The sequence below is a fragment of the Taurulus bubalis genome (assembly GCF_910589615.1).
Source record: "Taurulus bubalis genome assembly, chromosome: 13".
Taxonomy (NCBI): domain Eukaryota; kingdom Metazoa; phylum Chordata; class Actinopteri; order Perciformes; family Cottidae; genus Taurulus; species Taurulus bubalis.
The window spans coordinates 16,201,446-16,216,025 of record NC_136601.1 but is presented as its reverse complement, the minus strand read 5'-3'; the positions used below and the strand labels follow the sequence as shown (position 1 = coordinate 16,216,025).

Here is a 14,580-nt window from a genome sequence, read left to right as displayed (position 1 = left end):
TTCTGTGCATCATTTTAAATACATTTCCCTCAAATTTTAGCTTGACATATTTGGTATTCCAGCTAAGCGTTTGGATGCCATAATCATTTGAAATTCTTAATAATATTTGATTGCACTGCGAGAGTTTGTAATGACTGGCCCAGAAGTGCTTCAGCGAGGATTGAGGGAATAAAGCTGTGATTGTTCAATCTAAGACTGCAAGCAATCACTAATTATTCACTTTTTTTTTTTTATTTGTTTCATCTCACAACAAAAATGTTGACATGTCAATTATAGGTTCATAGATCCCATGTTTTCAAGCGTCTTGTCCAATCGGCTGTCCAGAACCCTTGATCTTTGTTTACTATCAGAAAAAAATCCAATACATTTTCTATTTATTTCCTTTAGAGTTACCTCAACCTAGATTAAAAAGAAGAATGAAGTGCTAAGTCAGTCTTGTAGTAAATCCAGGGAAACTTGAAAATTAAGGAAAATACTTGCCACATAAATAATAACGCTCTTCAGGCAGAGCAAGGAGAAAAGTTGAAGCATTGGTTAAAATGTTTTGAACTGCATTGTTTCTAAAGATAACTGAACCCTATGCATGTAAAACACACTGGCAGTTACACTGAATTCTGCCTCTACAACATATGAGCCTGAAGCAAAATGGAGTAATTTGCTGTCAGTAATGAAAGAATATGATTGGGTTTGAAATCAGTGTTTGTGAGCAGGTTTGGGTTGTAGACAGCTGCTCACTCCTCTAATTAAAGATAAAAATGCCTCTGGTGCAGAATGAACTCTGCATTTCGGTCGGGGCTGATTGAAGCCATTGTGGCATTTCTTTTTCTTTCGAAGCTGACATGAAGGGCAGGATGGTGGTTGAGGTGGTGTTTGAGTGCTCTATGGGATTTGTTCCTTCTCTGTGCACATGCACGAGGTTGGTTCACTCGTGTACGTGCCAGAGCGGGGAGTCACTTTTTTGGGGCATTTCCTTGTGAGCCTCAACGATGGCCCGTTGAGGCTCAAAGGTCAGCTGTGTTGTCGGGCAATACAAAAGTGCAGGTCAGTCAGTGTCGTGGTAGAAGCTTTGCCTGCATGACATTACAAATGTGCTATTTTGAGAGGGAATTGTCCTCTGAGTCCGAGGTGTGACCACACATCCTCGCTGGGTGGGCAGTGCTGACTCACAGGGGTTAGTGCCAAAATATGGCCCAGATATGATATCATGGCCGAGACCCTCCACCTCCCTGTTTGTCTCTGTCTGTCTGTTCAGCGCTGGCATCCCGCTCCATCACTCATCTCCCTCACTTAGCTGAAAATGCATTTGCATAATGCTGTTTGTTTTTGCTGAAATCACAGATCCAGGAACCGAACCCTGGTTACGGTGCATTAAAAAGTGTTCAGCACACAGCCAGTGCAGCTGATTAAATACAAGTTGAGTCTGTTGTCTCGGCAATGCATCAGCGGTGCATAATAGCGTCTTCGGCATGCCATCCATATGTTGAGTCCAGCACAATATGTATATGCACTCCAAGGAAGGAATACGGATAGAGGTGAATACGTATTTTCAGTCCTCGTCTTTCCTCCATCCCCCTTGTTAATTGCATGTAAAATACCTGAGGTTGATGGTTGTTAAGAGGCGCTGCCAGAACTATAATACTGTTCTCTGAATGTTAATTAGCTGGCTGTGAATTAAAAGATTTAAACAAACCAGCTGTGGAGGCTTCTGGGATGGAGGAATTAGTGGGGCGTGAGCGTTCCTTTTATTACGATCATTATCCTGACAAGCGCTGGTTTCTTTACACGAGTACGGGGATCTGGCCGCCAGATAACGGCGAGCCGATGACCAGAGGGAACGCGACGCCACGCTTAATCCGTGTGAAGGATGCAGCTTCTTGTGTCTGTGAATTAGCAACCATTTTGATCTTGTTTGTCCAAACTGATCCTGTTCCATTTTATTTTCAGCTTGTGGAAAATAAGCTTGTGTTATTTTTACTCAGTGTTGCCATGACAACGCAGCCTCCTTTTTTCTTTTTTGTTGTTGTGGATCCACGGAAGTCAAGGGAAAGCAAATAAGGCCTCTTTTTCCAGGTTTTTTAACATTCGTAATCCAGGTGAAGGTTGTTCTGGTTTTGAAGATTTTTGTTGTTTTCGTATTTTGGTGATATTTTGCTTTTTTAATATTTGCTGACAATACAGCAATTTCCATTAGTATCCATGTTTGTAGTCTCTTGAATAGGACGGCAACTAACGATTATTTTAATGATTAATTTGTTGACAATTCAAATGCTTATCACAGTTTACCAGAGCCACACAACAGTCATCATAAACAGAAATATATTCCGTTCACAAATATATAAAACACAGAAAAGCTGAAAAATGAATTGACATTTTTGCACGATAGAAGACATAATCAATTACTTGATTATTAGAATTACAATGGAACTATAATGAAATCTTTATTCTTTGTCACCTCTTCTTTGGGACTTTTAATTGTTTTGATCAAAACTACGAGCCTGCATATTTTTTTACAGATATATTCCCAGATTGTGTCTGCTTGTTCGTCTTGTAGCTTCGTCCTTTGCTCTGCTTGCTCTGCTCAGCTCTACAAAAAAGCTTAAGACAAGATTGCAGGTTGTCCAGAACAATGCCATTAGCTATGCTGAGTGGACACACAAAGTAACAGTTAATATGGTCAGCAGCATAATTACAGCCAGAACAACACTTAATCCTGCAGCTGCTCTCTGTTTAATGTTTAGTCCACAGAGACTGGGCTCATGTGAAGATGTCAGAGGAGACCGTGAGCTGAAGGAAAGATAACTACAATATATCTGAAAGTAAAACCTAGTAAAGAAAGGTTTGTAATAAATAAAATATATCATTATTCATTGTAAAATGTGCACAAAAAATGTATGTTTTAAACAGTAGGAAGTTAGTGTCGTATTCTAAAACGTGTAATCTTGTGCAATCCTAATTTACTTTCTCTATTTTGTAAATCTACCGGTGGCTTTCCGAAATGCACTTCATCAAAATGAAGCCATTCAACTTAAAATAATGAAAGGCTGTACATATTGTCATGGGGTTGCTGGTTTGTCATTTGCTTTAATTATCAAAACGTACCCTTGCAGAGTCCCACTGCAAGAGCAAAGTTTAAATTGGTCGTAACAGTCTTTCATAATGGCCGGCACAGGGAACAAAAAAGCTGCGTGTCTCAAAACAGGGAGTAAGTTAGCCAGCTCCATTAAAAGCCTTTAATGTGCTGATGACTCCCTTAATGATTCTGTCAGGCACTTTCTCCACTGAAGCTAAGTAACTGAAAAATGACCCATTGGAAGGGGAGTCATAAAGGCGTCCATGTTGTCACTTCCCTCAGGATGTGTGTGGCGGGGAACTCATTCAGAATCTGCTAACTCCCTCCTTGACCCCTAATATTTAATTTGAAGCCCATACTTAACTGGACACAGAGAGCACAACAAATGAATAAACTCCGCTTGGCCAGCTGATGTGCTGTGGCGTCTCCTCCCGCTTGTAGATGGAAAGCAAACAGACAAGAGGCTGAGATGTCTGCAGATGAGCTTGTTATTGCCCAAACGTCGAATCGTCCCTCGTAGCTGTGCACAGTAGACGTTGTCATTGTCAGCAGAGTCTTCTCTGCGTCTGCTGGAGTTCTCTGCAGCAGGACGGAGCAGATGAGTGCGAGAAGCAATATGGTGGACGTCTGTCTGGTCCCGTGAATCTGCAGAGAAGAGAGAGAGAGAGAAACTCACAGACCACACTCATGCCATCAGCTCATCATGTTTTTCAACCCTTTTGTTTGTTGAAGTTGAATTGACTTTCCACCACACACAACAATGTTGTATCAGTCAATAAATAAACGTCATCGTAATAATGATAATTGCAAAAAGAAATTCCCATTAGTTAGGTTTTCCTTTCTTTTAACCTTATTTAATAAAAACCTAATATGAAGACCAGAAATGAACATGAAGCATTGTTCTTACTCCAAACAAGCAAATACTTAATTTATATATTTCTTAATGCACATACGTGCAGGTGTATTTACATAATGTATTCATCAGCTGTTAAATAAATGATATGAAGTATACATGTTGATGCTTAGGATGTGTATGGGCGATACACAAATAAATAGTTATTTATTTATTCAAATGTGCATGTTATCATGACGTTTCATATGTTTTGGGTCAATTGGACCCCAAAGAGGTATACCTCTATAAAACTACTATTACATAACTCCTAATTCACTCTTTGTGTTTCAGTAGTGGTAGTAGTACTGTCAACACCAATCACAGATAAAGGGCATGTGAAAATCAATTTGATTTAACCATGTTGTACAGCTTGAGACCCCAAACAGTCAGAAATATGTTAAAAGTTCAATATTGTGTTTTCAGGAAAGTATCACACTGATAAAACAATGGTAGGCCTGTTTTTTTAGCTTATAAAAGTGGGTGGGAGAAGACAAAGTGTGCACATACTGTTTTTCTTCAGGTTCAGAAACATCTAATTGTACTACAAATAATGAGAATGATTATTGGTGGACACCGAAAGGACTACACACAAGTGAAATGGACTGATGGTTTCATTCCAGTGAGAAAGTATTTTATTTAAATCTAAATGTTCAAACAGAGCGGTTGTCATGGAGGTCTTGCAACAACTGCAGCCTGTTGGATTCATCAGGGAAACACAAATGTACTCCTTGTCACTTAATGGGAGTTTGTGAGCCCAGAAACATATCTGTAGTGAGGCACTGTCACTGTGCAACTAGCTTTGATGTGTTTTAAGTTAGCCGGCCTTGTTTGTATCTTCATCGTCTTTATATATTCACTGCTGTCAGTTCTTTTTTTTATGTTGGTGCTCTCCACAAGATGTCTCCCTCTCTGATGCTCAGTGGTCCGCCTGTGTGATGTTAATGGAGTTTCTGAGGAGTGCTTGTGACAAGGAGACTGAAGGTCGCTTTGGAGACTGACGCTCTGGCACGGGACGATCTGTCTCTCACTTTTCTGCTGCTTTTTATGGACCCGCGTGCTGTGAAATCCTCACCTGCTTCTCCTTCTCTGTCTTTCGTGTGTGGAGTGAAGATGCTCATAACACAAACGTCTTGTGTATTACTCAGAAAGAGGAGACAAAACGCCAATTAAAATAAGACTCCTCAATTTAAAGGCCTTCTATATTAATCTCTCATGTTTAGACTCAGGGCTCTGTGTAGCTTGGAGGTTTTTTTTATGTGGTGTGACATGAATATTACATAGTCAGATTTCTTCATTTGCAGTTTTAAAATGAAAAACTAAAAGAACGAACATGATTTTCCTGCTTTGCATTCACTAGAATAGTACAACCCCTTTTACTTGTCAGAGAACTAAATACTCGCTGGCAGTACAGTACTTTACGTTGCAGAAATGTCTCTGAGCAATAACTGGGACTTTACAAATAGAGCGGGGAGGCAGCTGTATTTTGTGTTCCTCTCTGAGCTCATGTGATGTCCGAGCGAAGGTAAACGGCGCCATCTGTGTGGTCGTAATTATGCTGCCATTTTACAGCGTGGCCAGGAGGCAGCGTGCAGGCCCAGGTGTTCTCTGAGCTGGAGCTGTGCATCGCTATACTTTTAAACCCTTCAAACGTACACAACGGGGCAGTGCACACATTAATGCACACACACGGGAATAAAACAAGAGCAGCTATTGTGCATGTTGGCTCGCTGTCACGCCGCCATGCCTTGCTGTTGCTGGGAAACTTGAATAGAACGGAGCCATCGTTGATGGTATTCGTAGCACCTGTGCTTTTCTAACGATGCCACGTCAGCATGTCTGCTGTGTCCAGAATCACTCATTACCTCTGCCAGGACGATCATGACATCCATTTTGTGTGCGCGTGCATCTGTGAGTGAGTGTGTGCCACTGTGTCTGTCCAAGGCTAATCTCACATTCTGCTGCCACAAACTGTGGAATATCTTGGGTGGCCAGTGATGGCTGCATGCTCAAGGACCTCTCGCAGTTGCAGTGAATCACATTTTTTCAAAACTGCTTGTATTGCCTGTTTCATGCTGCAATTGACTGCCTACTGACTCCTCACTCACTAATCTTAATTGGCAAGTGCATCGCCGACCCCCAGGCACTACTCAGCGTGTTTATTGTTTAGGACAGCTGAAGGAACTACCAGTTCACACGTTGCTTAGTACATTGCTGCCACTGCTACACGGGCAGACAGCTCGGTGAATTTTATTGTGTTTTTTTTGCCAAGATTGTGTGACATGTGTTATACGACGGCTTTGAGTCGATTGCCTGAATACAGCTCCGCTTGTTTTATGAGTTTGACTGAAGTGTGGATTGCAACGCCTTACAGCCCATTAGTGTCTCAACTGGGCGTTAACCAGTTGTGGGTTGTATTCATTCAATCACACAAGAGAGCAATGGTCATTGCAGACACATCTGCAATGCCCATTTTCTGCAATGCCCATATTCAATATGTTAAAAAAAATGTAGTGTCCGACTTTCTGCTAATAATTCAACATTTTATAGTTGTAAAAATGACCAGACAAATGACAAGTGTCAAAAATCTAATTCTACTGACCACTGTGGTGTAAAATCTGGAATTATATTGGGATTAGTGATGGATTTTGCCAATCTGTAATTTGGCTATTTTGGTCCATTCAGTACACATGACATCTACGTCTTGATGATCCCTCTTCTGTCGCTCTTCAGCTTTCTTCCATTTTTCCCGGTTCAGGAGTTTTTTCCTTATCTGATCAAGGGCGTTGTTTACTGTTCAGGTTGTAAAGCCCCGTTGAGGCAAATGTGTGAGTTGTGATATAAGGCTGTATAAATTAGAATTGACTTGACTCGTGAGTGAGTGAATGAGGAAGTTATTTTGAACTCAACCTATAAGCAAAACTCCTTTTGGTGGTAAAATAATTAGTTAATTGTGTCGATCGAAAGATAAGTAACATACTGTTTTGACAGTTAATCTTTAGAGGAAGTCATTTATCAAGCAGACACTTTTTATGGTTTCAGCTTTTCAGTTGTGGGTGTTTGTCTTTTTTATATCATTGTGATTGGATTATTCTGGGATTTTTAATTGTTGATTGGACAAACAAACCTTTGTTGGATAATTAAGATTGACATTTTCCAGTTTTCTGGGGTCTTAAAGACTGAAAGATTTAAGATAATAATCGCCAGCTGCGCCCTAAATTATAATAATAAATAAGTCCTAATTAAGAGCTATAAATGTGAAAGTGTGTGACACACCACTTTCGCTCCCTTGTTAACGTTTCCAACAAAATGTCAAATTACATTTCACTCCAGTTGTATCAAAAATAATACAGAAAGCTTGTTTCTGCAAGTCTGTGACTCCATTTTAATAAATGATCTCTGCTTCATGTTGCTCAGATTGTTACCACAGGGCTCCAGTTAATATTATTATCTTATTTAGTCAGAGAGAGGTTTAGCTTCTGCTATCAACTTCTTCCTCTCAGAGGATTCTAGCTGCTTGTGTTTCTGTGTTCCTTCATCAATATGGCGAAGGACGGTAGTCAAGAAGAAAGGGAGGTATTGCGGGATATGCTGCCTCAGTGGGTGATGTACACTGAGACTGCAGGCAGCAGCTGACGATCCCAAAGGTGATAGAGATATCCGATCGACGGGCTGATAATGAGACAGAGAGGGAGCAAGTGTGAGAGGAGGGTTCAGTGGGAACTCTTGTTCAACAGGATAAGGATGCAGCTGTCCTCGCTTGACTTTCCACTCCTGAAAAAAATCAACATGGCAGCAGCTCGTGTATTTTTAGATGCCCTTTTTACGCAATGCTTTGGTCGCGCACACTGCATATAATGAACGATAAGAGTTGAAGAGCAAAAATGGCTTTGCAGTGTCACACCAATGTGTGATGGTAGACAAAAAGGCTTAGAAACATAGAAACACGGTGATAAGTAATGATGATGGCTGCCTGGAGTAAATGCTCAAGGGCCTCGTTTCACGGGCCGTATTTTTTAATTTGTTTTTCTACTCATCGATTGCACTGCAATACACTGCAACAGAGCAAATCCAACTGCAGTGCTGTGTTTTACTGTGGCTGTGTGGGTGTAAGTCTTTTTAAAGAGTGAGAAGCAGAGAAATTAAGAGAGAGAGAGGAGGAGGAAATACAGTTTACTGCATGTGTAATAACAAGATGTACAGTATAAAGGCTCCTTTTCCAATCTGGAAAACTCCCCTAAATCTCAGTAGTTTGGTGATGTATTATCCAGAATTATAAGGAAAAACCAAGCAAAAAAGGTACCAGGATGAAGCCCCATTTGCGTAAGACTGAGTAGTAGTGGTATTGTCTCTGTAAACCAGTAAGTGGCATAATTCGTTTCAAGTCTAAGCAGATAGTTTTAGCTTCAGACAATAGTCAGCCAGCTGAGAAAGTTCCCCTCTGGTTATTGTCCCAATATTAAGTGAGGATAGTGAATATTAAGTTATTAACCCCCCGGCCACCATGGCCCCTGGTACAGGCCCTGGCCTTTCAGACCCCCAACAACCTTTTGGATGACCTTCTCACTATGCAGAGTGCATACAACATGCTGTGACATATCTTTTTAATTCATGTTCACATATGAGCGTGAGGTGACTTGCTGTTGGTGCTTGACATGTTCCCCAGTTTAGATGTTTGTGGAATGTAAACATAATCGGATACCACCTGTACATTCAGTTGAAAGTGTTTACTGGCTCCATCGTGGAATCACTGTCAGCGATATTGATTCTCACTATGAGCTTGTCTTTGAAGTGCTGCGCTGGCTTCATTAAATGGACTCCCCCCTCTGTCCTCCAGGACTACACCTTGACGATGTACTTCCAGCAAGCATGGCGGGACAAGCGTCTCTCCTACTCTGAGATTGCTTACAACCTGACTCTGGATAATCGAGTGGCGGATTCGCTGTGGGTCCCCGACACCTACTTCCTGAACGACAAGAAGTCCTTCGTTCACGGCGTCACCGTCAAGAACAGAATGATCCGTCTCCACCCCGACGGCACGGTGCTTTATGGACTCAGGTAAGCCTTTTACAACTGCCCTTCCTATCGTGTCGTGACTATTAGTGGATTGATTACGGTGCATAATGAAGTAATGTGATTGTAGCACATGAGTGTCTGACTGAGCCTTTCTAATGAAGTCCAACTTTGAATCAAACTATTGTAGCTGTTCAATTTCCTGCTCAGCGTGACACAACACACAGTTACATACAGTGAAAGGATTTTGTTTTACAACTTGGGTCTTATCTTTTAGTTTTTTGGTATTAATAATATTCTACACAGGAAGTTAATATCTTGGAACGCAGCAACATTGCTGACAATAGATGGGGCAAGAAACACAAGCAGTCAAATGAAGATAAAACAATTCACCAGGTTAGCTAAATGACAAAAGTAATACTCAAACTCTATGTTGTAATAAGCTGTCACAGTTAAGTAACTGGCCAACTATATGAACTATATCCTAGTTGTTAGGGCAAACAATCTTCCTGCGCAATGAGGGACAATTATATACTTCTCTTGGTGTTTTAAGATCTTGGGTTTGCAATCTGGGTGTGGGGACTGCCCAAGGGGTTGCAAAGTAATTCTGACATGATTAACGAGATTGGAGAGAAGATACAACAAGGCACGTGGGTTCATTTGTGTCACACCTTCCAACAGCAAAGCAATTCATTTTTTAGCGCATGAAAATGAAGGTAATAAATGAACACCAAAAAATAAAGACACATATGAACAGGATTTAAAAATAGAAAGATACAATAAACAACAGATTAATCAGGAGGTTGAAATTACAGTGCGGTTACATTGAAAAGTCCCATATTTAAATTAATAAAATACAGTGGCAAACAGAAAAGTTTATTTGAAAGAACAATAAGCAATTCTTATAGAAAGACAAAAAAACTAGGTATTTTTTTAGACTTTTTTCTTACATTTTTTGGTGAAATGTTCCTAAAATATTGAATAATTTGACCTTTTTATGACTTTTAAAACCATTCAAACTCTCGAAGTTTGAAGTTACAGCACATTAAGACTGTGACTGTGTGGTTTCCATGTGGTCACAAGACCGAATGGTTGTAAACCAGTGGTTTAGATAATTTGGTTAAACTGCCTGATAATCATTTCTTGTTGGATTGTCACCATGTTTCCAGATCTCAGCCCGTACTTCAGTGTTTTCATACCTGTTAGAAAGTATGCCCACAACTATGAAAAAAAGACTTAAATGATAAGAAAGACAAATCACTCTTTAACGACTGTGTGTAGGAGGAGCACTATGCCTCCATGTTTTATCCTTCCACATCCCCTGATGATCAACAATATCAATAATTGATTGGTTGTGATCAATAATAAAACAGAGTGGTGCATACAGCCGAACTCAGTCTGATTGTGCAGGAGGGTTCAACCCATCTACAAGACGTCTCTTTGTGGTATTGGACTATGATGCCTCTGAGGAGACTCGCATTCATAATTGATAACTAATAATCAATAATGTAGTAGTTCAATACAAACACTGAATCTGTATTTGTACTGATGCTGCGTATTTGACTTCACAAGCTAGCATAGCCCGTCCATCACTGTGCTGCTGCCTCCTCTGATCTGTCGCCTCCTCTTCATATGTGTGTGTGTGTGTGTGTGTGTGTGTGTGTGTGTGTGTCTGTTCGAATGATCGCAGATTAGTGTCTGTGTTTAAAAGATGAGATTATTGTTGCTAATTCAAGATGTTGCAGCATTCAGTCATTCTCTCTCGAAACAGAGATGCGCTTCTTGCGCAAAGACTACTTACAAAATGTAGGTATCTGCACTGCACCAGATTATTCATCGCTACATTTTGTTTCAACAGTCAAGAAATATAATTTAAACTCTCTGACGCAATTACATAAACCCAAACACATATTTTTGCATAACAGTCACAAAGCGATGGAGGCTAGGAAATGGTTGTTGTGAATTTGAGGGTGTGCGTGCAGCGGAGAGATGTGGTTGTTACCTCGGATACGTTGTCCTTGTCAGTGCCGGTGCCTCCCGGCTTCTCCATTTTTTGGTTCGTGGGTTTGGTCCAGGTTTTATTTGATGCTAGCAAGTCCAGACACAAGCTTCTGTCAGAGTCAGCCCGGCCAGATGCCTTTGCGCTGTGAGCACGCTGACACATACCTGTAGAGACGGGCCGGCTGGTTACAACAGCAGGCTTTAGTGGATGTGGAGGGGACGGCTAACTGAGAGGAGACTCAGAGTCCTCCACGGGAAAACAGGTTGTATGTGAACACACGTCCTGTCTGTGTTGTTATCTATTTTGTTATTCATTCATATCACCCCTTATCATAAGTGTAGAGGTGGAAGGAGTAATTAGATCATATATTTAAGCAAAAGTAGCAATGCCATAATGTAAAAATACAACTAGAAGTCCTGCACGTCATCATGTTTATGTTCAAGTTATATTATTACATATGCTATAATTGAATTGTTATACCTAATGCATACACATGTATGCACCTTTTCATTGGTGTGTTTGGTCAATGTCGTATCCAAAGTAATCCAGTTTAGATACTATATCTATGACATTGCATCACATTTAATTGATCATGTGTTTGTTTGTTATATGACCATTTGTAAAGTAACGATAGTGGAGCAAAGAGCCCAATATTTCCCTCTGAAATGTGGAGGAAAAAGTAGCACAAATGTAGAAGTACTCAAGTAGAGAAGAAGTTCATGAAAATTGTAAAGAAGTACAGTGGCAGAATAAATTTAACTTTTCACCGCTGAAGGTCAGTTTAAAATGAAATTATACTTTTAATTGAAGCGTTAGGATATCTCTCTTTTAAAGATCCACTTTTGCACGTTTATCTTGTTAAAATGTAAAAACATGGAGTTTCTATCCAGCACGGAAGGTCTAATGAAAAGATGTCATCCAGTTGCATCATGGGAAATGTAGGAGCTGGTGTTTTCAGAACTTTACTACTAGAGTCAGGATTTGTCAACCTCTGCGGTTTTGAACATTTCTTCTGGAAATTAGGCTGTTTTGTGTATTTTTTTTTATCTTAATGGGAGTGTTATACTACTGTCCAGAGGCTTTGTAGCATATTTAGCCATGGCCTAGACTTTCATACGTGCTGAAAAATACAGGAAATACTGAATGGACTTCTATATTCTTATCCAACACAATATCAATACTCTGAGCACCCCAAAACCCAGCCAATCAAACTGTCTACCAACAATGTACCAACTATTGAAATACACACTAACACCAATCCATTACCTAGTGTCCAGCATCCTTTCATTGCTGGTTTGCTTCCTTTTAAACCTCAAACTCTAGTAAATAAGATGCAATGTTGTCTCACTAAATCATTGAATAATAAGAGGTAAAAGTAAACATATTATTGGCCTCAAAGGTGAACGTGGATTTGTGCAAACTAACTGAAATTGACTTACACCGTACCGGGGGGAAGAAACCAATAGATTAGAGTGTTATTTAGTTTGCAGGATGCATTAGATGTTTTTGTGTGTGTAGGTTCTGTGTCTGTGGGTGGGTGGCTGTCTGTGTACGAGTGGTCGAGTGCTATTGTTGGGGTGCATGCTGAGGCGGAAGGGAGTGTGTTGTTTACTCCTTATTCCTTGGATATATGCATCCCAATACTGCCAAATCCTGGTCTTCAATTACCAGGAGGAGCAGAAAATTACAACAGTGCTCCCAACTGTCACTTTAGAGCTCAGTTCACTCTCGGGGAGAGGCAGTCTGATCTAATTATCCAGCCCCTGAAAAGGCTCAGCCAATAACACAGATACTGCCCAGGCTGCGAGAAACACACACACACATGCACGCACGCACACACGCACGCACGCACTCACGCACGCACGCACGCACGCACGCTGACACACACACACACACACACACACACACACACACACACACACACACACACACACAAAAAAAAACACAAACTTCCACTTAGCCTTTCATTTTATGCAGGAAAGAAGGGAAGAGATTCGGTGCACGACTCCTGATGCATGTCACTCGGAATTCACAGAGAGGGATTGAGAAAAGAGGGAGAGCCAGAGAGAAAGAAAGAGACATGAAGGTCAGACTTCATTCAAAATGGAGAAATTATTAGGATTCTCCCTCCCTTTCCTGTCTCCCCCCTCCCTCCTCTCTCTCTGTGAATATTGTAACTCCTTTTGTGAGAGGACATATCCTCGTGCTATGGAGACTGCCATTCTCTTTTGTCTGGGCGAGGAGTGTTCCACTCTGCAGCTCAATAGATGACATCGCATGGCCAGGAGGAAGCTGCTGAGTGGTGGAAGAGAGGGATTTAAATAAGCCTTTTTTTCTGTCAATACCATCAATATGGGCTTAGCATTGCCTTTAAAGTTATCCATCTCGCTCTCAAACTATTGATCAGAGAGGGGGGTTTGTATGTTGTATGTCTTCAGATCTGCCTGTACTTTGAAATTAAGAAACCTCTCCTATGATTTGGCATGCTTTGGCACACGCTGGACTCTTTTTGTTGCCACTGCAGACATTTTATTTTCAAATTTGGCAACAGTGCCTGAGCAGAGAGGCAATCCTGCATGCTATGTTTCCTCAGCTCAACACAGGCTATCTATCCAAAATGGAGGAAGCTTCTCCATCTTAATTTAATGTCTCACTTCATTACAATGTCCATGTAATATAATATGTCAGTTTGATTAAAGGCACTCAGGTTTGTAACCTGCTTGGAAAAATCTCGCTGCATTCGGCCTCTGCTGTGATGCTCCCTCGAAATGAGATTCTGTCTGGGAATTTGTGGTGGTTGTGTTATGTCCGTAAACAAGGTCATCTGAAATAAAGGTGCACAGGCTGCCTTAGGGGGGGGGGGGGTCCAAGCGCACACACACACACACACACACACACACACACACACACACACACACACACACACACACACACACACACACACACACACACACTGGCTGAACTGTGACGGAACATGCACAGACGGGAAAAAAACAGCCTTTTTTTAGAGCTCCATGTCCTATTAGCTCCGACGCAGAGTAAATGTAGCGTGTTTGAATCTGCGTGATCTGTTAGAGCGTGGCCTCTCCTCCGGCAGGTTGGGATGAGAGAGAGGGACCGGCCCTGATGTTGATGAAGAGCAAACAAGCCTGTGCTTCATGAGTGCTGCTGCTGCTACAGAGGTCCACGGCAGACTCTCACTGCAGCGAGATGACGAGGAGGAGGAGGAGGAGGAGGAGGAGGAGAGGCGAAGACAGGGAGGGAATCCTGCAGAGAAATCCTCATCTCTCTCCTCCTCCTCCTTCATTATTAGCTGTTTATTAATTGTTAGCGAGGATATTGGACATGCTAGCTTGGCCAGGGGATGCAGAAGCAGCTCTTGATCAGTGATGCAGACTCTCAGACAAAAAAGCTTCGAGACTTCTGCTGATGATGTAGGTGGGCTATAAATAGCCTGTTATTTTTACCCCTGCCATTTTGGCCTCATTTCCGCTTTTCCCCTGTGCTATACCTCTGTGACCGTGATGAGCTAGTGTGGTGATGGTGAGTGATGACTGGCTGACTGGTGAGCACACCATCCCAGTAAGTTGTGGCCATAAAAGGGGT

The 14,580-nt window shown here is 41.3% G+C and overlaps 1 protein-coding gene across 1 annotated transcript in view; it reads left to right on the top strand.

The window, feature by feature from the left end:
* Nucleotides 1-14,580, top strand: part of gabrb2a (gamma-aminobutyric acid type A receptor subunit beta2a) — a gene marked incomplete at its 3' end in the record, with an annotated part of 31,475 nt that overhangs the window by 3,094 nt on the left and 13,801 nt on the right. The window contains exon 4 of the mRNA XM_079228280.1: nucleotides 8,797-9,017. Within this exon, the coding sequence (XP_079084406.1) occupies nucleotides 8,797-9,017 (221 nt within the window). The remainder of the gene's footprint in view (nucleotides 1-8,796; nucleotides 9,018-14,580) is intronic.